Genomic DNA, 25,186 nt, shown 5'->3' with positions numbered 1-25,186 from the left:
CGTGTATTTGCTTCATCAGCAAACTGTCTTCCCTCCCACTAGATGAAATCTATTTTGAAGAAGGAAGCCGTGCAAAAACATGTCATTAAACTTGCATTTATCTCAGCCAGAGCAAAGTCTGGGCAGATCTATTACGACAACAAAGCCAAAAAAAATTAAAAAAAAATCAATGATCTCTAGAAGCCATACCTACTTGCTGATAATAGCAGGATGCTTGTTCAAAAAATAGCTATGACATATTTTACAAACTTGGAAATAATGCACTTGTTGTTTTTACATGCCTCTCTGTATTGATTACACGCCCTCATTCAGTTTCAGAAACACTACCTCTGGGCTAAAATTTCACCTTAGCTTCGACCACGTTAGACAGGTGTTAAACTTTCCACATTCGTGAGTATGCAAGCGCCCATTTGGGTCCAAGTGGGTACATTTTAGTGAATGCAGGCTTCTGAGCAGACCTGTCTAACCGTCTGGTGACTGAACAGGCACTATACATGCACCTTTTTAGCAGGACCTCAAGTGGACTTGGGGAGAAAAAACATATAAGAGGAATTCCTACTTCCCTGGAATATAATCCCCCTGTTAGTGAAACCTCAGGGGTCCCTGAGTATCCAAACCAGACAGAGGTCAGTGAAAGACCTTATCACACACTTGTAGGATTTGCAGGCCTCTGCTATGTATTTAATTTCTAGCCTAAAACAATAAGTTCCTTTTATCAGTGCTGATTTGGCTTATAAGCAGAGAAACTGAAATCTAAATCAAAAATTTGCAGATTCTGTAGGTTAATGACTTGCTCTTCCTTCCGATTATGAGGCTTATTTTAGTCACAATGAACGGTTAAGAAAAAATCTGCTGACACAGACCTGTGAAGACCTTGGCAGGAAGACATAATTTTCAGGTTCAGCCACAACAAGCCTAGATTATTTGTAGCAAAACTACCTTTGGAAGGAAGTTTATTAATCATAACTGAAAAACAACAACAACAACAACAAAGAAAAGAAAAAACTGCGACTAAAATCTGCAACACCTTTTTTTTTTTTTTTACTTTTAAGTTGTGAGTCACAAAACCAACTGCTGCTGAGGTCTGGACTGGCAATAAAAAAAGTTAACTGGACAGCTTTATTGAATGACTTATTAAGCGACTGTGTTTTGTGAGACCTAAACTGAGGTGCTTTTGAAATGAACAAGAGCACCTTTCTGTAACGGTTCTTAAAAAAAAAAAAAAAAAAAAAAAAAAAACATGCCTTCCTACTTTGTCTGAAACTGAGTCTGCACTTTCACACAGTCAGGATAATGAAGCTGCCCTGGTGTCACATTCGAAGCTGCAAAGCCTCTATAGAAAAGGTAGAACTGACATGAATGACCTTCTTTAAAACAGTAACATTAGGGCTGTTATTGAGAAGCCTGTCTGTCTATAACCTATAGCCTTTTTCTAGTTTTGATAACTTTTGTTCTCTAAATATAATTGACGGAAAAAACGTTTGCTTAATCAATAGAGAAAGGTAAATATACAGGTAATTGCATTAGTTGGTATTGGAATGTTAAGCAACAAAACCAAAAGCAATAACTGACATATCTATTTGTCCTTTCATTTATACATAATTTGGGTACAAGTAATCAAACCCACCACCTCCATCAATACAAGCTGTTGGATTGATTGTTGTTCTCAATATATGCCATACTTTCCTTCCATAAACTTTAATGTTCTGACACAAGAGTTGTGTGACAATTCAACGCAAATGACAGATGGAAGTGTTTAGGCATAGCCTCCATTTCACCTGACCACTCAGTAGGGTTTCTAACCAGTTACCACCAGTCCAACAGCTGCTGGTTGCCAGTACATTTGCAGAGGAGTGTGCACTACAATCTACACCACCTTGTTGGCTCTTAAATGTGTTGGACTAGAACACTTTTGCTTTTTTACTTCCATATCGACCTTATAATCACAAGGCATGACATTTGCTAGTCATGCTGATAAGAATGTGCATCACTGTCTGCACATAACTCTCAACCAGAGCTCAACACAACAAGCAGCAACTCTGCTTTATGTTTCTTTACTTGTTGCATTGAATTCTGCAGGACTAAAGTTTGCAGAAAGACCCAAAATAAAAGCCATGCATTGTTTGCCAATATATTTATAGAATGACTCAAACTTAACTGAAAGCTTCCAACAGGCAGGCATGTGCAATTTTCTTTTTCTTTTCTTTCCTTCTTTTATTTTTGCATAAAACATCCCAAAGCAGTAGTGTTTAGCAGAGAGGACACAAATGCAGCAGTTCATGTTCGCATCTAAGAGTTCTAGGTTTCACTTAGTGTGATGTGATGAAGCCAGCAGAAGGACTCTGATGAGCGGACAGACAGAGGCAGGAAGAAAAACTAAGAGTGTGGTAAATGAGGTTAGAGGGGAAGGGGGGGGGGGGGGGGGGGGGGGAAGGGGGGGGGGGGTTCAAAGGCTACTTGTGTACGTCAGAACCTTTCTCCAGGGCAAATAGGGGAACAAGGGTCTCACTGCCGCCCAGCAGCCAGAGTAGCTCCTTGGGCAAACGACTCTAATCAAATTTGTGTGATTGGACTCAAAAAAAGCTGTAAGGGTAAAAGAGGCTCCTTTCACGCAGGAAGGACACAAGGAAGCATTTAAAAATCTACTATCCCTCTGCTGATCTTTACAGTAGCCGTTCACATGACGGACTATCTGCCCACACCAGCAGCCCTTGGCAAAGCACACACTGGCCCTTTCTCAGCTGTGAAATATTAGCACCAGAAAGGGAAAGATAAAACTTTGTTTTATGTGCTTCCTCTAATGGATCATGGGTGGAAATTCAGGCCATACTTTGCAGTATTCACCCTGCTCTGCACGGCTTCAGTGTAGCATCAAAAGTGCTATTTTTAGCTGTGATTAATAGTTGCAATTGGACACGGTTCTGGCCTAAGTTCAGGGCCTCGATTTTATTTTTCCTTATCATAGTTGACATTTTAGAGTGATCAAAGAAAATTATGTTAGAAAGTAATGTAAAAAAATGGCTGAAATTATTCAGATTTTTGTATAAAAAAAAAATTGAAAAAAGAAGCAGTTCATGGTAATAAAATCGATGAGTGGTAAAGGCTGAACCTGTGGGAGCAGACACAAGCTATGTCCGAAGAAGATGTCGTGAGGCATCGCATTGTGGATTGCATCTAAGGTTTATCATTGAGGCCAACAAATACGATTCTTCAGGTTTAATTTGGACAAGTAAATGTGTGTGTCAAGGCACACTGGTACAAATGTTGTTTAAGTTGATGAGAACTGTTTTAGTGGTACCCATATGCATTCAAAAGGTGAAATTCTCTCCACTTTAAAAGGTGTAAGGAAACAGTTTTGTTTATGAAAGAAAGAACGGTTAGAACTTAAGGGACCTGGTGTTTTATTTTGAAAATCTTTATCCCATGCACTAATTTTTACATTGGTTAATTGCATTTTAGTTCATTTCATAAAAAAGAGTGACTCTCCTTCATGTTATTTTTTTCCCTTCAGAAATAAATAACTGTTGAGATACATTTTTTGCATAAAATACAGATTAATTTAATCAGAAGGTATTGGTATAAATTAGTAATACAACAAACTCAAGCCCAGTTTCATTTTATGATACACTCTAGCTTTTATCATAGTTATGTGGGACCTGGGTTACAATGGTACACAGATGAACATTCTGCAGGGAAAATCTAACGCACCAACAGCTGAACAGAGATGCTCTCTGGCAAAATGAAGGTGTGGTACTGTGTAGCGACCTGTGCCCCACTCACTGTCTGCCTGAGTCTTAGCGGAAGGTCCCAGAACACGCTTCCTGTTAGCTTGCTAAATTGTCTCCACACGCCCACGCTTCCATCTCTACAGGAGCACACAGTCTCCCATTAACCACCTCCTGTTGCCTCAGCCTAGTACATCTTCAACCCACATGCCGAGGATGTAAACATGTACAAACAACGATGGTCAAAACAGAAGGAAGGACCTGTGCTGCCACAGACGTCATCTATTCTTCTCTTCTGAACAATATGTTTTATAACTCTGACCCAGATTCAACAATCAAGCTTTACGCTTGCTTAAGTCAAGACTTACATTAGCATTTTCTCATTCTCCGTTATTGGTACTTCCAGTCTCATTTGAGCTGACACAGTCAAATTCTAACCAACTCAACAACAGCGAAAAGTTTAGTGTTTTCATGTTGGCTAGAAGAAGCTTTTACTTCTGAAATTACTGATAATAGAGGTTACACGTGGAATGCTTCACAAGACTGTGTAAAAAGCCTTTAACAATCCAGAAATTATTATTTTCAATTTTTACCAACCTACAACCAAAAGATTGTACAACGTCCTCACATTTTTTCTTAATCATCAGTGAAATAATTTGCTATAAAAGCATTTTTAAAAAAACAAACAAACAAACACGCACACAAGGTAATTTGGAGGTTTTTAGACCCTCATGAATAAGTACATCAGTTTAAAAAATAAGTTATAGCAACATTTCATAAATACTTCAATAACAAAAAAATACATACATATGTTGAGAAACTGAGTCTCCTATGTGAAATACATTAATGTGAAGTAGTACATAATTCAAAACTTGAAACAAAAACATCTGGTGCTCCAGCTGCTCTGCATGGGTGTGGACCAAAAACCAGCATAACAATAAAAAAAACCAGTGAAATTCATAATACAGTAGAATAAGAATTACACAAGGCAGACCACTTGCAAGACAGTTTCAAAGACAAGGATAAAGTGCACTCTTTGTCTAAAATGCTTCTTTACGTTGGAGCCATTAAATATGAATGGAAAATTATAAAACCAGCAATACTGATTCCAGATTTTTTGACAGGAAAGCTCCATTAGGGTCAGATGACTCCAGATTGAAAAACAAAAACAAAAACAAAACAAAAAACACTTGCATAATCCTGTCCAGGCTTTCAATTCAACATGAAATCAGTTCTAAAATATACACTTCTCATTCAGTATCAATATTTCAGAAAGACCCAAGCTGGACTTAGAAAGAATTGGACAGGAAGAGAGTGCTTATGGAGAAAAGTCAAGTTTTGGAATGAAGAGTTTGGGCCAAAATAACCAGTGGAGACAACGGGGCTCTCTCCAGTATAAGCCTTCATGCATCAGGTCCGATATTATGGACATACCTTAAGTGTGCTGAACCTTAGGGAAACGCAAAAATGCACATATACTGGAATTACCAGAAAACTCATAGCAAATCATAGTTCTTCATTCATGCATACATTTTATATGTAAATATATAATTTATAAGTATATAATAGAGTCTGTGCTCATATATGAACAGTTATAAAAACTTTGGAAAGTCTTAATGAAACTGATTTTCCACCAAAGGTTTAAGTAATCCTCTGATCTTTACCAAATACCTGGAAAGGTTCAGTTTTCCAGGAAAGCTCTGGCTAAAGATCTCAACTTGCTCTTTGGATCTTTACACGTGTAAAAACTTGTGAAATACTATGAGGAACCCAACCTTGCTGAGTCTTTTGGTTCAGCAGTCAAATGCTTACTCTCAACTGCAAACAGGTTCATCTTAATGACTTTTATTACATTTTATAGAAAAATATTACATTCATGCCACAAGCACCACAACTGCATGCGATTCATAATTTTTTCTGTGCTTCATCTCTAATTCTAGACGTCATTTCAGACTTGGTAGGTCAACCCACTGATTGCACTCCTTTGCTTGTAGATCTCAGCTGACATTAGTGGAGTGTATCCTGGATAGGTCGTGAGGCCATTGCAGGGCTAACAGAACGAGACAGACCACCAAGCACACGCTAAACCTATTGGCAATTTAGAATCACTAATTAACTCACCATGCATGTCTTTAGACTTTGGAAGGAAGCTGGAGCACATGGGAAATATCCATGCATTCAGTGACATGTAAAGTGTGTAGTGCTCCATGAGTGAGTAAAACAGCCGAGGCTTGTTATGGGTTGGAGTATTATTCCAAAGCCTGAGTGATCTCTCATGCTCTTCAGGAACAGATGCATGCCACACATTCCAAGAGGCAACCAAATCATTCCAGTTGAGGATATGCCAAGCTGGCTGGAATTACGCTTTCATCCAGATAAGTGTCAGTTTATCCATCTATCATATCCTCCAATCTAAATGGTATTGTTTGAAAAGTAATAAAAACACCACCCCTTTCCTTTTTCTCTTGAAAAGCTTCTGACAGCAATGTTTAGCTTAGCACAGGTAAAACTGACAACACGCACAAAATGTCTACAAATGAATAAGAAAACAAACCTCAATTTGCATGCACGTGCATGACAATCAAATGGAGAACAAGCTTATTGATACTGTTTAAGGGCAGATGGAAGTGTACAGTTCAACTTAGCTTTTACAGAGAAAAAGGAGAAAACATGGAGAAAAGTGTGTTTCCAACACACCTGTAGTGTCAAAGTTAAATGAAAAAGAAAAAAAACTGTTGGTAAAAACTCTAGTAGGCTGTCAAGGACAAGTCATAAATTCAGTAATAACTCTAAGTTGGCGTCACATCTTTTATATGAGAAATGTCTCATTTTTTGAAGTTGGTTTGTTTTAAGTCCATATTCAAGGACAAAGTTGTCAGCTACATTGTTACAAGATATTAACACATCATAAGGAAAAGACAAGTCACTGGATCAGTCATGTAAAGGAGCAGCTGCCAACACGTGGATGGACCACGAGTTGGGAGATAAAATGAGAAAGAAGAGGCAAAAACAAGTGAAAAACAGACAGTGAAAAAACAATGGGAGAGCAAGTCAATGGAGAAAAGGAAAGTGAGAAAGAGAGAAAAAGGGGAGAGACAGCCAGTGGGAGGCATAGAGAACTAGGTCAAGTCACATGACTGGGATTGACTACAGGCAGGATTAAATATCCTACAGCATGTGGTCATTTACACAACAAATGTAGATTTCATTTTATAAATTATTTCTCTTCCATGGGGGAATGAGGCTCAGCATAGCAAGTGTGTAGCTACTCTGTATGCTGGTTGGAAGCGAGGCTTTTCAATGAGCACAAAAACAGAGCATTAAAGACTTGAGCGAGCCGTTCCCTCTGAGACAGGAAACAAAGCGAAAGCCTGCGATAGCATGAAAATGATCATAACAGGAGGGGACACGGTTCCAGCAGGAGATGGTTCCATTGTGACAGGCTAATGGCTGTAACATACACTGCCCATTATCCTGGGTAAATGCAAAGGACAGTGAAATGTTACAAAAACAAAGATGTCACGTATTTTAACCACTTACAGTGTGACAGCAAAAGTGTGCCAGCAAGCCTGAACACGAGGTCTTGAGGAATATATTGATTCATACTCATATTATCGAAAGGCTAAATGCAAAACACACCACATAAACAGCATGGTCCGTTCTAGTGGTGCCTGCATGTATGTGTGTGCAGAAGGAGGCACACCCACCGCTAGGGATGGGTACCGGTGTCCGGTGCCATGATGGCACCGGTTCTGACATAAACGGTAGTAACCAGACCGAAAAGCAGCGCACATTTCGGTGCTTTATTTCGGTGCTTTTTTTCCCTGAGCTGTGATACACTTCTAGCCAATCATTTTACGTTTCCGAGGATAGTAGGCGGGGCCAGGTACGTACGTTCTTTTATGCAGAGCTACAGATTAAAAATGCCCAAGGCGAAGCGGTCAAAAGTCTGGCTGTACTTCATAGCAAAATATGCAAACTCAGCAGCAACAAGTGCTTTAAGCTGATACTGTCAAAGGAGGTAACTCCTCAAATCCGATGAAACACCTGGCGACGCATAGCGTTTTTTTTTTCCCCAAAAACCAAGAAATGCACTGTATTTGATAGCTTGCTGCGAGACCTCACACCGAGCGCATCTACTGCGGTGTGGTGCCTGTTATCGGACCCGGAGTTAGCAACATACCCAAAAACACGAAGAGGAGAGTCCTGGCCCCTAGCCCTGCCAGTGTAGCAGAAATGATGACGGATGATGATGGCAGCAGCAGCAGCCGTTCTTCTCTGCGTGAGTAATTTACGTTGAGTAGGCTAACCACGTTATTACATTAATGCATGTAAGGTGAACTAGCAAACATCATCATAGCTACATGCGGCTGTCTTCTTGTTTGATGGCAGATACTCCCTTCACCCCGGCCAAAAAGGCTAAAATGACCAAAGAAAAAGAGGGAAACAGCTGAATATGAGCGGTTTTTGGACAAAGTTTGTGTTTTTTCCATTGTTTATGCACTGCTTCCAGCCAAGAGTGATACCATATATGCCCCATAGCTGCAGAAAAGGCTAACATTGTTATCTTTTTACAAAAACCAAATCAAATCAAATCAAATCACTTTTATTGTCACATCACATGTGCAGGTACATTGGTACAGCACATGTGAGTGTAATTCTTGTGTGCGAGCTTCACAAGCAACAGAGTTGTGCAAAATACAATAATGTAAACAAGCAAAATACAAGAATGGCTACATCTGAAACTAATAAATATATGTACAATATATAATAGTATATGCATTTCTGGATGTGTATAGTAAATATTTTCCTACGTGTGTGTGTGTGTGTGTGTGTGTGTGTGTGTGTGTGTGTGTGTGTACACATATTTTACAAATTAAATAGAGTAAACAATAAATAAAATATATAAAATATACAGAGTTGAGACATGTGCAAAACAGTGGCATTACTGTACAGTATGGAGTGCATAATGTTAAAGTTCCAGTAGTGAAGCTGAGGTGTCTATGACGTGTTCAGCAGTCTGATGGCCTGGTGAACCAGCTGAACATGAGAGGTTTTTGGACCAATTTTGTGTTCTCCATTCTTTAAGCACCGGTTTGAGCACCGTTTAAGCACCGGCACTGTTTCAAAAGTACCGATTTGGCACCGGTATCGGATAAAACCTAAACGATACCCATCCCTACCCACCGCAGGTCGGCACAACAGGAACCCAGTCCGGCTGCAGGTAGGGGCTGGCTGGGTCGAGGTAATTTAACTTTCAAAATAAGAGCAAAGTGATTGCCCACTAGCAAACCAATTGCAGATGCCACAAAAAAAGTAATAAAAGAAAATGTCAAAACTAGTCATAATCATAATATTTAAGAAGGTTAAGAAGTTAACAGTGGAAATAAAAATTGGTGAAATTTTCACTGACCAAAACAGCCTCCAAATTAAGCTTTTCAATAGTGATCTGGCATCATCATTACTCGGAGCTTGTCTGAATGCAATAGTATGAGTGAGACATTTATAGAGTAATGCAGGATGGCATGTCGCAAGATGCAAAATGTCACTAGTACCCCATCAACCCATCATTTCCACCACCATCCATCCACCCTACTCCACTGAGGAAACTGCAGCTGCCAATCAAGCACAGAACTGCAGGCTAAGCTGGCCATAAGCTCAGTCAATCCCCTGAAGCCCAGTATGTGGAATACCAATCATTCATTCACTGTGACTCTGTGGTCGGTTGAGAAGAGGAGATACACAGCGGAAACATAAGTGTGTGTGTGTGTATGTATACGTGTGGGTGGGTGTGAGAGAGAGAGAAAAAAGCTGGTCAATGGACTGAAATCTGTCACTTCCTGTCTAACAGGAGATTCTCCAGCAAATGAAAGCCAATCAATGTGATGTAATGTAACACCAGTATCCAGAACAACATGTGCCCCTTTGGCTCTGATCGGTTTGACCCTCAGGTTTTGAGGTCAGAGGCCCAGCGCTGTGCATTTTCTATCAGACCTACAACAACAGCAAATAAAAGATTCATCTGTGACATACCTGACACAAATATTTGGGGAAGCAGAGGCTCAGGAGACAGAGAAAGACGTTTCAGAAGGTTGGTGGTTTGATCCATCAGAGAGTGTGAATGTTAGAACTTCAAATTGAGTAGAAAAGTGCTTCATAAGTGCCAGCCCATTTAAATTCTCTTTCTAAATAAAGTGAAATGGTACAAAGTGTAATTATCTATTTTTAGATTTTGATAATTTCCAACAAATTAATGAGGAATTTAGCTTTGCTTAAGCCTCTTACACAAAAACTCACTAGTTGTAACAGGGATACTAGAATAGAAAATCAGAGTTTGTTTTTTTGCTTGAATTTTTTTTAAATAAGACTGCAAGATATAATCTAATATTTTATTTTGACGTTGTTTATGTTTCCACAGCTCTGCACCTCACAGCGTGTACAGCCTTGGAATTTAAGGTTTATAACTAATTACTTACCCCAAATCTAAACAATCATTTGACTTGGTGTATATATTAGAGTCATTTATGATGTAAAAGTAAAACTCTCTGGTTAACCTTAAAAGAATTATTTGCAGTTTTACCGTGTGCGTGTTTTGTATGTGTGTTTAAGCACTGGCCCTAAGGTGCACAAAAAACGACATCAATAAGAACAAAGCCCTTTTTTGATAGCGTGGGGAGCTCCAGGTTAATAGGTGAGAGGCACCTTTCGGAAGCTACCTAAATGCCATGGATGACCTCACTCGCATGTCTACCTGCAGAAAGCACAAGATATGATGAGCCAGTGAAGCGCAAGACTGCTCCAAAAATACTAAATCTGCCTTCCAGGGTAAAAACTCTTATCTCAAATAACAATTACTGACCAAGAGAGACAGACCGTCATATTTGTTTAGCGCTGAGCAGTGGTGCCCCCTTTCAAAAACTGGGGTCCAAAGGAGCAAAGTTAATTTGGATCAAAGGATGGGCAAGTGGACAAGCCAAAACAAGGTCATTCTGCAGGACCACACAGAGATGTGTGTAAATACAATGGCCTTAAGGCACGTGGACAATGTTTTCTAGTGTAGCTTGATGTCAAGGTAGTGTGTATATCCAATAATCCTCGGTCCCTCCGGCCATTAGATTCAAATTTTAAAGAAAGCACAACCCTCTAACTAAACTCACTACATTTCTATTTTTTCCTTTTTTTTACATGTTCCTCCACTATGAAATGATATCAATATTTAAAATAAGTATTAGAATGCACTGTAAGCTAACATCACACACACACACACACACACACTAGTATCATCAACATCAGCATTCCTAGAAGGACGTGCAACTTGTCAGCTCAGCCAGGCAGAAAGATGTAGCTCAGCTGCAGAGTAACGTCGAGGAGAAAAAAGAACACAAAATCACAATCCTCACAGAAACACAAATGACTGACAGCGTATTTGCTGTCAGACACCAGATAATAAAGGAAATTAGATCAACATAAAAACAGGCTGAGCGAGATGATTGTAATAGCTGTAACAAATAATTATGATATTTCCAAGGCCTAAAACTGAGAAATGTTCAGTCAAAGACTATGTTGATTCATTACCTTACTGATTGGAGGCTAACTGCTCTGTATTCCCTATATTTCTCCCTTCATCTTTCCTGATGAAGGATGAAATGCCTGTCATTTATCCCCCCTCTTTATAAGTATCTCTTTCTTCCCCTCCACTCACCATCTCTCTTCCTCTATCCTCCTTTCTTTCTTTCACTGATCACTGCTCTGTTCCTGCCTGTACATACTGTAGCTCTCAAGGGGGCCCCGCATAAGTAAGCCCATCAGAAGGAGCCCAACGATGCATCCCTTTTGATCAGCACAGTTGCCACATTAGCATGTACCTCTGTGCTCTCCTCTGCACTCTAAGAGAGCTACCTTCCTGTCAGCGCTGCCGACCCATGAGGAGCCTTGCTCAGGTAAGACAGAAGGTGCTTAGAGCCCATCTGAATCTTAATCACTAATGAACACAGGCTTGCTTCACCAGTGATGAGAGGGGAGAGAACCGCTCTTGTGATCTCACCGAGGAGACAGACAAAAGCCTGGTTGTGCATCTGTAATGTACTGTAAGGGCCTCTTAGCTGAACAGAGCACTGCAGACTCTGTGAAAACTAAGTGATATAAAGCAAGTTGAGGCGTTGATTAAATACTAAGGTCTTTCGGGCCGACTTGGGATACTACATCTGAAAGGAAGGCTTGTGAAATCATTCTTCGTATTTTTTATTCAATGACAACAAACCACATAAAGAAAAGAAAAAAGAAAGAGAAAATGTTTTAAAAATAACAAAAGCCCGTTTGTGTTTCTGTAATCACACACAGTGGCCCTTTCACAGCTATATCAGAAAAGTGCGCTAGTTCTTTTATTTATATACATATATATGGTATTTTTTTAAGCACTACGAGTAAAAGTTTAAAAAAAGTGGAGGAATGCTTTTCCTTTTTCCTCAGTTTTATGAGGAGCTGTGTTTGGCGCAGGTCTGGCCTGAGTCTGGATCCACAGCCGGGTGCCCTCTCACTTCTCTGCCACTTAATTAGCCCAGCTCAGCACAAAGGGGAGTTGGTCACATGGGCCCAATTTGGGCAGCTATAAAGTCTACAAGGGCTCTACATGCATTACTTTGGGAGTATTTACATGCATGCTGCAAGAAGGTAAGAGACTTTGAAGATGCAAAAAAGAGGAAGAGAAAAAAAAAAGGACACAGAAGAAGTTAAAAGCAGAAAAAAATTAAATGAAAGGAGGGGAGCCTTAAATTCCAGGGAATTTTTCCAGATGTTGCACAAATATGCTGCTGAGGCAATCCAGATGTGCTCACTCTGTTTATTCCCTCCTTCTGCTCACTCTTCCAAGGACTTTGCTTTCTTTGCCTGGCCTCTCTCTCTCTCTCTCTCTCTCTCTTTTTTTTCCAGCCCCTCTACCCCTTCCTCCTCCAAGCAGCACACATCTTTGTTCCCTGATAGTCCCTTTTAAGTGAGGGCTTTAATAGCCCCCACGGCACCTTAGCATCCACTAGATCCTGCAATAAACATCCATTCTCATTCTCTACAGTCCATATGTGTGTGAGTGTGTGTGTGTGTGAGTGTGTGTGTGTGTGTGTGTGCCACAGAGACGGAGATTAGCTGTCTCTTTTTAATCACTCTTTGGATCAATTAACAATTAACTCTGTTACTAACAATAGCTGCGCTGATGAGGAAAAAAGTCATGCACTGAGTGAAGCAGGACCAAAATAAAGGCAACATGCTTCCTGCTTTCTCTTCCCTGACTTCACACTGATCTGTTTTTCTTTTTTCATTTTCACCCTTACCATCACCTCTCCCTTCCCCTCACTTACATACAATCACTGTCATCTCTGCTGAGCATGCTCCTCTCCCACAGAGTGTGACCCAGCCACAACCCCTGACCTTACTTCTCCCAGACAGCACACTGATTCCCATCTGCTCCACATATACCACTTCATGAATCAGCGTTGGGGACTCCACCCGCAGTACATACACGCTGTAGCATCAGTTAATCATCCCGACGGCATACAAAAGCCAACATGCGTAGACTTGTACACAATGAAATGTGCATGCTCAACCACAGGCAGAAACCGCTTTAGGATCCTCAAATATATTTTTTATAACGTGGCGAGAATAACACCTTCAGCTCGTCATGAAAAACTGACATGAGTCAATGTATATAGTGAAAAATATCTGATATGAAAGCTGAAGACCAAGAGCATGCTTGCGCACACAGACACATCTAAACAGCTGAACACTGCCAATAACAACAACTCAATCATCAGCCTTCTCCCGTTTCCAGTTCTGGGCTAAAAACAGAAGAACGCATCCCAAATGATAGTTGAACTTGTCAGAGCCGTTCATGCAGGCAACTGTCAGCACTTTGGTATGCAGAATGCTGACGACAAAGACACGGCCGGCACCTGCACGCTTGCCTGTCTGTCTGTCTAGTAAACCTGGTTTTTCAACACTCTTCCCCTAAATAGCACAAACAATATTCTAGATTATGTGGGAGAGTGAAAGAGGAAAAAAAAAAATCTTACTTCCCTTACTCAGGCAGAGATGTAAAGCCATGTATATAATCCATTTACATTATCCTGAATGTTTTCCTTGGTTGCACAATGAGGGGGTTTTAAATAAGCATTTAACTCGGTATTCACTTGATGCGCTTTCTGCATTCATTCATTCTACTTTAGAGTAGCTAAGTAGCCTTGCTCAGTTAAAAAAAGAAATAAGTGCACCCAGCATTGTGGACTCACTGTGGTCAAGATGGGTTTATATTAGAGCAATTTACTATGCGTTTCATGGCTGTCTAGTTATATGCGGCCTTATTGTTTTGTATTAAATGGTTCTACGGTGTGGTTTTATTGCGAGGCCTGTCTGCAAAGCAAATTTCCCAAATGGGACAGTAAAATACTAAAATAGATTATAATAAATACACTGAATATTGAGGCTGAAGGGAGTGAACAGCCACCTAAATGCTCCTGATGAAATGTCACTTGTAGAAAAATGTTATATTTGAAAGCATGCGGTGCTTTTCAAAAGTGGAATAATTAGCACACTAAATTCATCTGTCTTTATGTGATATTGGCACTGCCCTTTGTGTGTGTGTGCATGTGTGTGTTTTATAATCCTTTCTAGATAGACAGCCCTTCCTCCCCCTGCGCTATTAAGAGCCTTCCACCTTTGCACCATTGAGTACATTCCTAAAACCAGACGGCTGTAGCATGGTCTGTAACCACAGGTGACAAAACCCTCCAGACTATCCGCACATGTTCATGTCTACATGTGCACAAGCACACAGGTGCGTGTTGTTAAGCCAGGAGGCCACAGTCTGGGCGGATGTATGAACATGCTAGACCTGTAGGCGTCAACAAACAGTTAATCGGTCTTTCACTACTGCAGGTGGACGAAAAAGCCTACAGAGGGGCCCTGTTATCTCACATGTTATCATTCTGCACTTGTATCTTTCATGCATGAAAATCTGATCTGTGGCAATAGTGCGAAAGCTCCGACTTGTTAGACATATTTAGGCTGCGAGTCTAAATCTGAGCTGACCTTTGTCAATCTTCTTCCGTATGCTAATATCCCTCCATATCTTCAAACTCATCGGTAACACAGACTGGAAGGTAGTTCCTGTAATAGATCTACTGTTTATCATAATTGCAGTCACAGCCTTTAATCTTCCAGGCAGATTTAAAGGGCCTCTGCAGAAGTTGTGCCCAAATCCAGTTCTTTTATTCTAAGGTGGGCATGAAAGTCGAACAAAACTTCCTAATGCCTGGTATTTTGAGAGCTCACAGTTATAGGATGAGGAACTACTCTAGCTGGACAGCAGCTTCAACTATCCTCAATTCAAGCAGGAAAGACTCCAAGGAAAAGAAAAACAAAAAGACAAAAATAATAAACTACAGATTTCTGTAAGTAACTAGCATCACAAGACTGGCAATATAAAATCACTTTTATTTTTTAAGATTTATTCAATTCAATGGAATTTGATTTTTACATATTTCTATATTATATTTCAAAAATTTTGTTTTTATGTATTTATAGAACACCAAACAACAACAACATTTGCATCAAGGCTCTTTATATTGTACAATAACACAAAGAAAATAGAGTGCTGTAATCTTCATATTTAGAGAAACTGAACAGGATGGCAGTTAATGCAAATGTGGACATTTGGAGTGTGTGGCAACTGGGAGCAAATGTATATATATTATTAATGTATAATAATCAATACAGGGAAAAAAGAACAGTCTTGCTCGTGGCTACTGTAAAACTGCCACTATCAACAATATAATCATTTTCTGCAATTGAGGCAGTTGTGAACAGCAAGCACAGTCATTTAGCTGATATGAGGACATTCATTTTTTCCAGTGACCACTGCTAATTTCCCAAACAAATGACCAATAAAACCCATAATGTCATATTTGTCAAGTAAGCAGAAGCGTTTGTTCTGATACAATAGCACAAATTATTAATGAGTAGGTCTCGTAATATGATTGTACAATGTGGCATCATAGTGCTTCGATTAGTGCTAATGATGCAAATCCAAAAAAATAATACAATGTTCCATCAATTCCCCCTAAAATTTAGGATAAATCCTAATAAAAGTTGATTGAAAAGATGCTTGAGCTCCTAAGGTGAAGAACTGTTAAAATAAAAAGGGCTTATGAGGAGTTAACGAGTTTTCTAGACGAGGAAGAAAATAAGCTTCAGAACTTTTCTTTTATTTTGGGAATATTACAATACTTGATAATACCATTTTTTCTGATTAACACTGGGATAACATTAAATCTATGAGGTCCCCTGAAAATGTGTAGACGGCAGAAACACAATGTTAGAGAAGTGAGTCACTGGTTATTATAAGGTACCCGTGTTTGCACCCATGGGCCACTATGCCTTATTCTGTATGGGCCTATTTTATATTGTGACTATTCGCATACAAGTTAATTTTCCAGGTTCAAAAGCTTCTCCGTGTGTTCAAAGTAAGCACATACAGATTCTCTGTCTAAATTTGAAGTTTGAGTTTGAGCTTGTCTCAGATTTGACACTGTGAGTCCAGCTTGGCTCGTTTCATTTCACGGCAGTAGTACCTGGCTGGGAATAGTACAAAAACTGAGGGACAAAGTTTGTGATTCAAATTAGAATCTGGGGATCATTCTTTTATGTGTGAATATATACATATAAATTATATCCAAACATATACATTTGTGAATTGATATTTATTCAGTGGGAGTCACATTACTGCAGTGACTACGACTGTTATTTACAACTGCACCTTTCTCTTTTCACTACTATCACTGTTTCTCCAACACATGAGCCGTGTGTGGAGTGAAGCTGATAAAACACAGAGGAAGTGAAATAACATTAAACAAGTTGACAAAAACTCATTATGTAATCTTAAGTGTAAAAAAAAAGTGTTACTCCCATTTTAAAGAGAGTGAGATAGAGAGAGAAGCCCGGCGAGGAAAGTGTCATCGTCTGAGGTTTTCAGTCGTGTCAACTCAGTTAACCTCAATCTGCCAGCATAAAAAGAAATGCCGCCATGAAATATTTCCAAACTGTTTTCAGCCTTTTGTTGTCGTCACCCTCCATGCTGTACTAGCTCACCTGCACCTACTGCTGATGTGCAGCTTTGTAGGCCCAAACTTTCTACTTTTGGAAATCAGGATCAGACCAATATCTATCTATATTCTATATTTAATTCAAATATAACACTGATGCATCATAAATGCACATGCACACTATATATTTTTTAACAAGACATAATGTAGAATAATGTGTCTGGGGTTGTTTCAGTCAGTAGCACAAGGTTCAGAGGACAGTAGTGTGGAGTCAGCTGGTAGCTTCATGAAATGTTGTGTTACTCATATTTTTAAGTATTTTGTGAAATAAACTGCCTGAAAGTAATGGTTATACCGCCAGTTTCATTTTTAAGACTACAGCTTAAGAGTCTCAGAGAGCACCAGTTGATACATACATTTATGTCTTCACTCTGTAAAAAAATCAGATTTCAGCAAAAATCCCAGCTATTCCTGTCATTTCTAGTGATGCTGACAAAACCAGCATTGAACAGAGTGTAGTAAACTTAAAAGTAAAAAAACTTAAATAAAAATTACAAATACCGGTAATAAAAAACAAACTTAAAACCATCACCTATGCATATAACATATGCAAATACAGCATTTGAACATTAGGCTTAAAATAAACAAGCCAAACAAGGCGATCCCAAGCACAAGAAAGTAGATAGCGGAGGAGGCCGATGTCAGTCAAGATACGCATTTGATGGTGCACAGGTGAGAATGGACATAACTCTCACTCTTTGCTCTCAAAACTGCTGCCTTGTCTTGCACCCAAACATCCGCCCACTGACACAGAGTCATACTTGCACATACAGAACATAACCAGGGAGTTTCGCATGCTCTTTTCGTGGCCTTGCGCCCAGCAGTGCATGAAAGTCCACCCCCATGGTATCTGGCAAGGTGACAGACACGGTAACAGAGTTGGTGATGGTGTTGGTGAGGAGAGAGGAGAAAGGAGAGCGTGGGACACGCTGGGACACCTTTCACTGCTCGTGACCTCCAAAAGAAACTGCGACGGAGCAGCATGAGACAATCTTAATCATCTTACTCCGTTTCTGCTGTGGCAGCCTGTGTGCACATGTACATATTATACATACGGACGCATGTGGGACATGTTTGAAAAAGACTGCGCAAATACATTTGGTTATTGATCAATTAACAAATGAATGGTAATACACCCATCCAAAGATCTGTAGGAAAAAAAGGTATAAATGAAACTCAACAAATTAAGCAATTTGTTAAAAAATAAATAAAAATTCTGTTGTTCTCATTGGGGCCAATTACTAGTGGCTTGAGGAATAGCAAGTGGGCACGAGGAAGTATAATGACACGGAGGAGCACAGCACATCTAGGATTCTCTCCTTTCGTCCTCCCTCCCGAGCGAATACTCATCAAAGCATGTGTGCTCATAGCATAATTAATAAACACATCATAACCGCTAAACAGACAAGTTATTTTCATGCATTACTGCAATCGCAGAAGCAGAGTCGACAGTTGTTTTCATTACTGCAAATATGCCAACTTGAGGGATGCGCAGAAGAGGACAGGGTAGTTAGCTTCTGACAGCCCCCCGTTTTCTCATAGCATCTTAATTTCATAACAGAAGCCTAACATCCAGCGCTCTTTTTGTTATTCCTTCTTTTAATTGTTACTGTCTCGGCCTGCATTGACTTTCTTGTCCTTTTCCTATTCTTTTTTGCGATGCACACAGAAAAGAGAGTTTTGGCTTGAGTAGGGCAAACCGACCTTGCTCTCAATTCGAATTATGAGTGTGATCTGGTCAAATCCCCACAGAGACTCCGTTTCCACTTCAAAAGAGTGGCTGTACGCACCCTGAATAATGCCAGCCCACAGAAAAGCCATTCAGACACTCTCAGGACCTGCAATAAACCCCGAGACCAGTCGAGCTCACAAGATTGCAATACAGAACACATAAGTGCTCACAGCAACGACCAAGTTTCTGAACAAAGTGTGGCTGTAAATGATGAAGTCGATTTAATCAACAACAATTAAGCAGTTAGTGGCTGCATGAATAATATATAAGAAATATTCTCCCATTCAAGCACTAAAATACGTGCTTTTTTGCTACCGCTTTTATTTATTTATATATATATATATTTTGACCTTTCTGCTCTTTGATTGAGTAGAACATGTAAGCAGTGGGTCAAGGTCACCTTGGGCTCTGAGCATTTGTGGCACTCGTCTATTAGCATTTTATAAATAGACTCATCCTTAGTCGATCTAAGATCCTATCAAAAAGATAGGAATATAAAAAAAATGAAGAAAAGGTTACTCAAAAAAGAAAGGTGAAGAAAATAAAGAAAAACTACGCGCTACTGTCTTTAAAATTTTTAAAGGCCAGATCAAATGCCAAAGGCAAATTCTTTAAATGATCAAGTATATGGGGAGCAAAGGTCAAGGTCTGTGGTGCAAAGTTCAGTGTGGCCACAATCAATAAAGACCTCCTGTGAGCAAGGAGCTTCTTACACAAATAATTAACGAGCCTTTGAATCATTCCATGATTTGTGCATTAGAAAGGCTCCAAGCACTTTCTGATTCGTACTATGTTTAGAACATAAACAAGTGTGGGCTGCAGAACAGAGATGGAGAGAAAAGCGTGACAGACTAAATATGCATGGTTTTATCTGAAGCCAGTGTGGCTTCTTAGTCATGAAGTATAATTACTGATCAGCACAGATGTTCCTTTAAAAAAAAAAAAAAAAAAAAAGCAAAAAAAAAAAAAACACTTTCTGGTCTACATGTGTTTGGTGCGCTCAAAACTGAACATAAATCTATTTTTTTCCTCTCATATAGTTAGGTTTGGATGATGGCATGGGTGATGGGTGGGAAAGTGAAGGGAGGGCACGTAGAAGGTGAGCACATTTTCTTTGATTTGCTTGAGTAAGAGGCCTTGTGGGTGAGACTGGGAGAGGAGAAAAAGAGAAAGGAGCTGGAGAGAGAGAGATGTCACTTTAAGCCATTAAGTCTTGCAATAAAACCCCTCCAATAAAAATGACAGCTGCAGCCCCTTTTTCCTCAAAAGGGGAGCAAAAGCATCACATCAGGAACAAAAAACTGGACGGCCGTAAAAGACAAACTTGGCCAAATGCTTTTGGCAGTGTAATTCCATCAGCCCACTCCCACCACCACTACCACACACACACACACACACACACACACACCCTCCAGACACACAGCTTCTTGCAGTATTCGCTTTGTTCCTGAGTTACTGCCAGAAAAGGAATGTAGCCTTCAGAACCCCCACCCCGCCTCCTCATCAACCACTACCACTGCAAATCTCACTTTTTCATCAAACACCATGAACTTCATTGATTGTGCACATCTGTGACTATGTATGATGGGGGTACCTTATGTTCCCTCAAACAGAAAGCACCAAAGAGTTTAGCTCCATTGAACTCGGGAAAAACAACAAACACCTCTTCAGCAGGCCTAGAGTGAGCAATCAGACGCTTTGCAATAGTGTTAAGCTTAGTTTGTGCTTGCCACCATGTGATTACAGCTCACTTTGGTGGCACTTTGGCTGGCCAGATATCTCCCAATTTTTGAACCCTCGTGCGCAGAAAAGGTGGCGCAAAGGCAACGGTGCATGAGTAGTGGAGGGAGACTGCTGCAACAGCTGGAAAAGATGAGACTTTTTAGTAGAAAACTGTTGAAAACCTAAAGATGTGTGTGTGTCTGAATGATGTACTTCATATTGTTACTCTCTCTATTGTGATTCCAACGATGCAGTAGTGTATTATTGTTAGCAGTGACACCTATTAATTAGGAAAAGAATGCAGCTAGTCAAGTCCATCCCAAATGTAAACGTGTGCACTGTGATCAAAGCATCACGCAACCATGGCTTTAAATAAAGGATATTAAATTTAGTCCCATTAATGACTACAAAGGGAAATTAGAATTTTACATCAACATAGTTTAGGAATATGCTTGTGTTTATTGGGACTGTATGCCCAGGTAGCCTTGTTTGAAATACAGGTCTGACTGAACTTTTTTTCAGTTCTACACCATCGCTACCATGCAGACAGTAATTTGACTACCATGCCTGAATAAAACAAAGTTTCATTATAAAAAGTAACACCCTGCACCTTGCATGCAACGTCTATCACCAAACTTTTTTTTTCTTTTTTCTTTTTAAATTCTGCATCTGCTTGAAGCACAACTCACTATACAGACAACATCTAAAATGAAGCGGGCCAAAAATTACTTAAAAAATTGATCTGAGTGATCTGAAAGGCAGACTAAAATTAGCAAAAGGGAACTTTATCGCTGGCTTATTCACAAAGAGTCACCACACTTTGTGAACAGCTCCCACAATCAAACCAGGAATCTTTCACTTGTTAGGTAAATGTGAAAACCACAAACTGATATACTTGTCAATTAGTTTTGTTTTGTTTTTATTAAATCAATTCTTTTGTTAAAGACTTTTTTCTGTTTGGAAACATTTCATCTGTTTCCATCATATACATATTTGCTGTTTTTAAATCACGTCTTAAAACATATCTATTTACCTTGGCTTTCAGCACAGCAGGACTTGTTGATGTCTCTTATTACGTTTCTTATTAATTATATTATTTTTTAATTTTAGTGCGTTATAAGTAAAGATGCTATGCTATATATTTGATGCATCAAATACACAATTAATTATAAATATGGCTCTACATTTCTTACAGTAGTCTGTGACTTACTGTAATCAGCACAATTTTATTTAATTGTCCAAATGTGCCTCTGAATGCACTACACTGTGAATAACATACTCTACAGCATCTTCTCATTTTCGACCACTGATATAATTAATTATAAACAAAAGTCAATATGACCAATAATAGCCGGGCACGCACAACATTTAGCTGGTGAGATTTCATTAAGAAAGACTTCCTAGATGTTGACATATTAGCCATGAAATAATCAACCAAACAGACACTCAATACTTATGGAGCAAATGACTTTGAGAGGAAAAAAGACTTGAATTCGGCATGGTTAAAAACCTCTCCTTTCCTTTCATGTTCCAAAATGTTTATTTCACTGACAGACTCTAAGCCCAGTAATTCTCGGACAAAAGGACACATTCTCCTTTTAATGTCATCCATTCAGTCGCCACAGTTTATTGCCAGATATGAATGGAGGATGGTAGACAGTGGGATTAGGCAGCGCATGAGCATCCAGTACTGGACATACGGTGCCAAAGAGAGGTGTCGTCATCGCAGCCAACAAGCGATCTATAATTGTAAAATGTACCGTGTGTCATCTGAAACAGTATCACAATTTCTAATGTGGTATGACAGATAATTACCCGGGTAAGCGCTTAATCAATAAATTCAAGGACTTTGCAGATAACGGCGTCCTTGAATTAACAATAAGCGCTCGAGTGGACCTTTGATAGAGCAAGTGCAAAAATAAACGGCAATTTAAGGACACACAGATTAAGACTATAGGCGATGAAGAAGTTGCTGATACAGCACGTAGCGCAGCTTGAAGGGAAAGATGTGGGCCAACTCTGATGGGAAAGTGTCGAGCCTTACACCAGCCAGATACCACAGACTTTCAGATACCACTTTGTTTTCCATATACGCTCCACGGACCACTCTGGTGCTCAATTAGGTAAAGTGAAACTTGAATCACTTTCAGCATGGACACACAATACACTTGCACCTGTAATAACAGCCTGTCAGTGTGTGTCACACTGGCGGTTTAGCGTATTTCTGAGAAGCCACATAAAGGGCGCTGTGGCAACAGTGTCAGCAAGCGAGGCCTGTAACTGAAGAAAGCCGCCCAGTGCCTCAGAAGTCCCTGTGAATCTCCTTGGTGCATACAGGCAGCTGATGATATGTGTCAAGGTGTAACACGATGCCCCCATGAAAGTGCAGCAGACACAATAAAAAGGGCTCGCCTACAGCTCTGTGCCCGTCTGGAACAGGGGACAAGGGTCTGTTTCATTCACTTTGACAAACTTACAGTAGCAGTCATAATTAATGATTTACGTTGTTCTGTGTCTTTAAGCTGGAAAAATGCAAATGACCCAAATATTTAAACATTAGATCTAAACAAAAACACAGGCACTTATTAAAAATATGTTGCATCAGCTACTAGAAATTATTACTCCTGTGTAAATACCCTGTTCTCCTTTACTTTCTGGAAAATTAATGTGACTAATGTGACATTTGTCACATACAGGACCCTTCACAAACGGAGACCTTAAGTGGAAAATTCACCTCCTTTAAAAAACACAAACAAAACTATACTCAGAGGTTCCTACACCTGTGTCACCTGTGTGTGCTGGCCTCAGGTTGCCAGTAGTTCGTTTACCTGAGCAGTGTGCTAGGAGATGTCAGGCAATGTTAGGAGAATTTTAAGCTCGGGAGCCAAGTTTTATACTGCCTGTTTAAACCACAAGTACAAACGGAAGTCAATTTAGCCGCGAGGTAAACCAAGTCACGTTTTTTTGTTTTCCTTTATGTTTTATTAAGGACTGCCACTTCAACACAACGCACCGCTAGACTTCCACAACGCAAAAGCGAGGCATATTCTGCTTTAAGGATGGTAACATAAGTTAAAAAAAACATAAACAAATAAATACATTGCCCGTCCTCTAAAAGGTACATGTGTCTGTTACGGGTATAATTTATCAATACCTGCTTGCTAGTTTAAAGCTTCACCTCGGTGTGCATTTTTCCCCCTCATGAAACTTACAAAAGTGTCGACGGCCAAAGTCAAAGCGTAAAGTTTTCTTGCTTCTTTTTTTCTTTCTAGAGTTGATTTCACAGCAGCGCACGCGAGGAATGCGCGCTCTACAGCGAGCGTTGTCATCTGTATCACAGCCAAATGTCATCAGCTCAAACGGCTGAATTATAAGCGCAACACCGCGAGGATAAGTCTGCTTTGACACAAAGATAAACTACAAGTCCGCGTCGGAGGTAAAATTCTGTACAGCCACGGCCGCTCCGCCGCGTCAACAGCCCCAAACGTGTAGATGCATTTTGGCAACTCGCTCCACGCGCTGTCAAAAGACAGAAAAGGGGGCAAAAAAATATCAGAAAAAGACAAAGAGACGCAGAGCGAAGACACGTTGCACACTAATATAGGGACTCAAGTGCGATCACAAAACTACCGCGTTCATATTAAAACGATGCAATGTCATTAAACAAACAAACTTACCCAATGACAAGAATGGTTTGGTTTCCATGTCTAACTCGTAGGTTAGCTCATGCCAGCTGAAACCACCGCGTTTGGGAGTTTTCTGTTTTTTTCTACAGGCGGCTGCTCGAATAGACCAGACCAGGGCGCTGCTGCTGCTGCTGCTGTTGACTTCTCGAAGAAGACAGAATTTGCTCAAAGCGGTAAAAGTGACAGATCGATGTGTGATGGTCTCCGAAGATAACCTAATGTCTCTACCTCTGTTTGCTCACTCTGCTGCTGCGCTCACACTCCTTTCCTCTCCCTCTCACGCTCAGTGTACAACTCCAACTACTGGATCTGCACTGCAAAAGGGACCTGCGCAGGGGGTACTCCCACAAACGTAGACCGGGCTGCAGCGACACGGAGAGAAACTGGAGGCTCGCTGCGTGAACTTTGAAATGAGCAGCGTGTAAAGAAGGGTGGACGAGACCGCACGGCGCAGTCCATTCCGAATATGAAAGTTTTCGAAATCAAGTGGAATCAGTTCAGCAGCTGAGTAGCAGCTACTTACTTTTTCCACCTCTTATCTCTTGTTATTTTAACCTGGTCACACGTGTTGAACCTCGGCTATTGGCTCAGCAGACACATTTTTCAACCGCATTTACTCACTGCCGAGGGCAACACGAAATGAAAACACGAAAAGCACATTGAGCTACACAACCGGAACTGGGATTTTGGTGGAATTGTAACCAATCTAAGTCCCATCTCATATGTGCTTTTATAGATTTAAGTCACTTTTTTGGAACTCTGGTAAGAGGACATTTGACATTCTTCTTTCAATGTTCTGCGCATTCAAATGGTGAATGAAAAAGTCAACAAAGCCATACATTTCTTCTCCTGCCACTAGATACTCAACAAATCAAATTTTAACCAGTGAAAAAAAGGAAACTGAGTATTACTACACACTCCAACTCTTAACAATGAGTTATTATATTTATACATCGTGAAGGCCAATAAGAAAAAAGGGCAAGGAAAGACTTCTCACTACTTCCCTCAACTCCTTCCACTGTACATCTGGTCATATGTATTAAATTCCTACTCTAGCTTTCCAAAAAAGGAAAAATTAGAAAGGACAAAATATGCATTTATCACAGATACAAAAAAAGTTTAGGTTAGAGTCACAGAATCCCCTCTAGGCTGTAGCTTTACAGCAAGCAGTAG

At 40.0% G+C, this 25,186-nt stretch overlaps 1 protein-coding gene across 2 annotated transcripts in view; it reads right to left on the bottom strand.

Moving 5' to 3' along the window:
* rxraa (retinoid X receptor, alpha a) overlaps window positions 1-24,577 on the bottom strand; it is a 107,334-nt gene extending 82,757 nt beyond the window's left edge. The window contains exons 1-2 of one of the 2 annotated variants that reach the window (XM_026174286.1): window positions 24,005-24,577; window positions 23,540-23,846 (exon numbers count right to left, since the gene is read on the bottom strand). In XM_026174286.1, coding sequence (XP_026030071.1) covers window positions 23,540-23,678 — 139 coding nt within the window. In that variant the 5' untranslated portion in view covers window positions 23,679-23,846; window positions 24,005-24,577. Of the gene's footprint in view, window positions 1-23,539 lie in introns of both variants that reach the window. The other variant, XM_026174287.1, reaches the window with a different exon arrangement.
* Window positions 24,578-25,186: the final 609 nt, after the last annotated feature.

Source organism: Astatotilapia calliptera, chromosome 7 (genome assembly GCF_900246225.1).
Source record: "Astatotilapia calliptera chromosome 7, fAstCal1.2, whole genome shotgun sequence".
Lineage (NCBI taxonomy): Eukaryota > Metazoa > Chordata > Actinopteri > Cichliformes > Cichlidae > Astatotilapia > Astatotilapia calliptera.
Note: the sequence above shows the minus strand (reverse complement) of the source record. Positions and strands in the feature narration are given on the sequence as shown.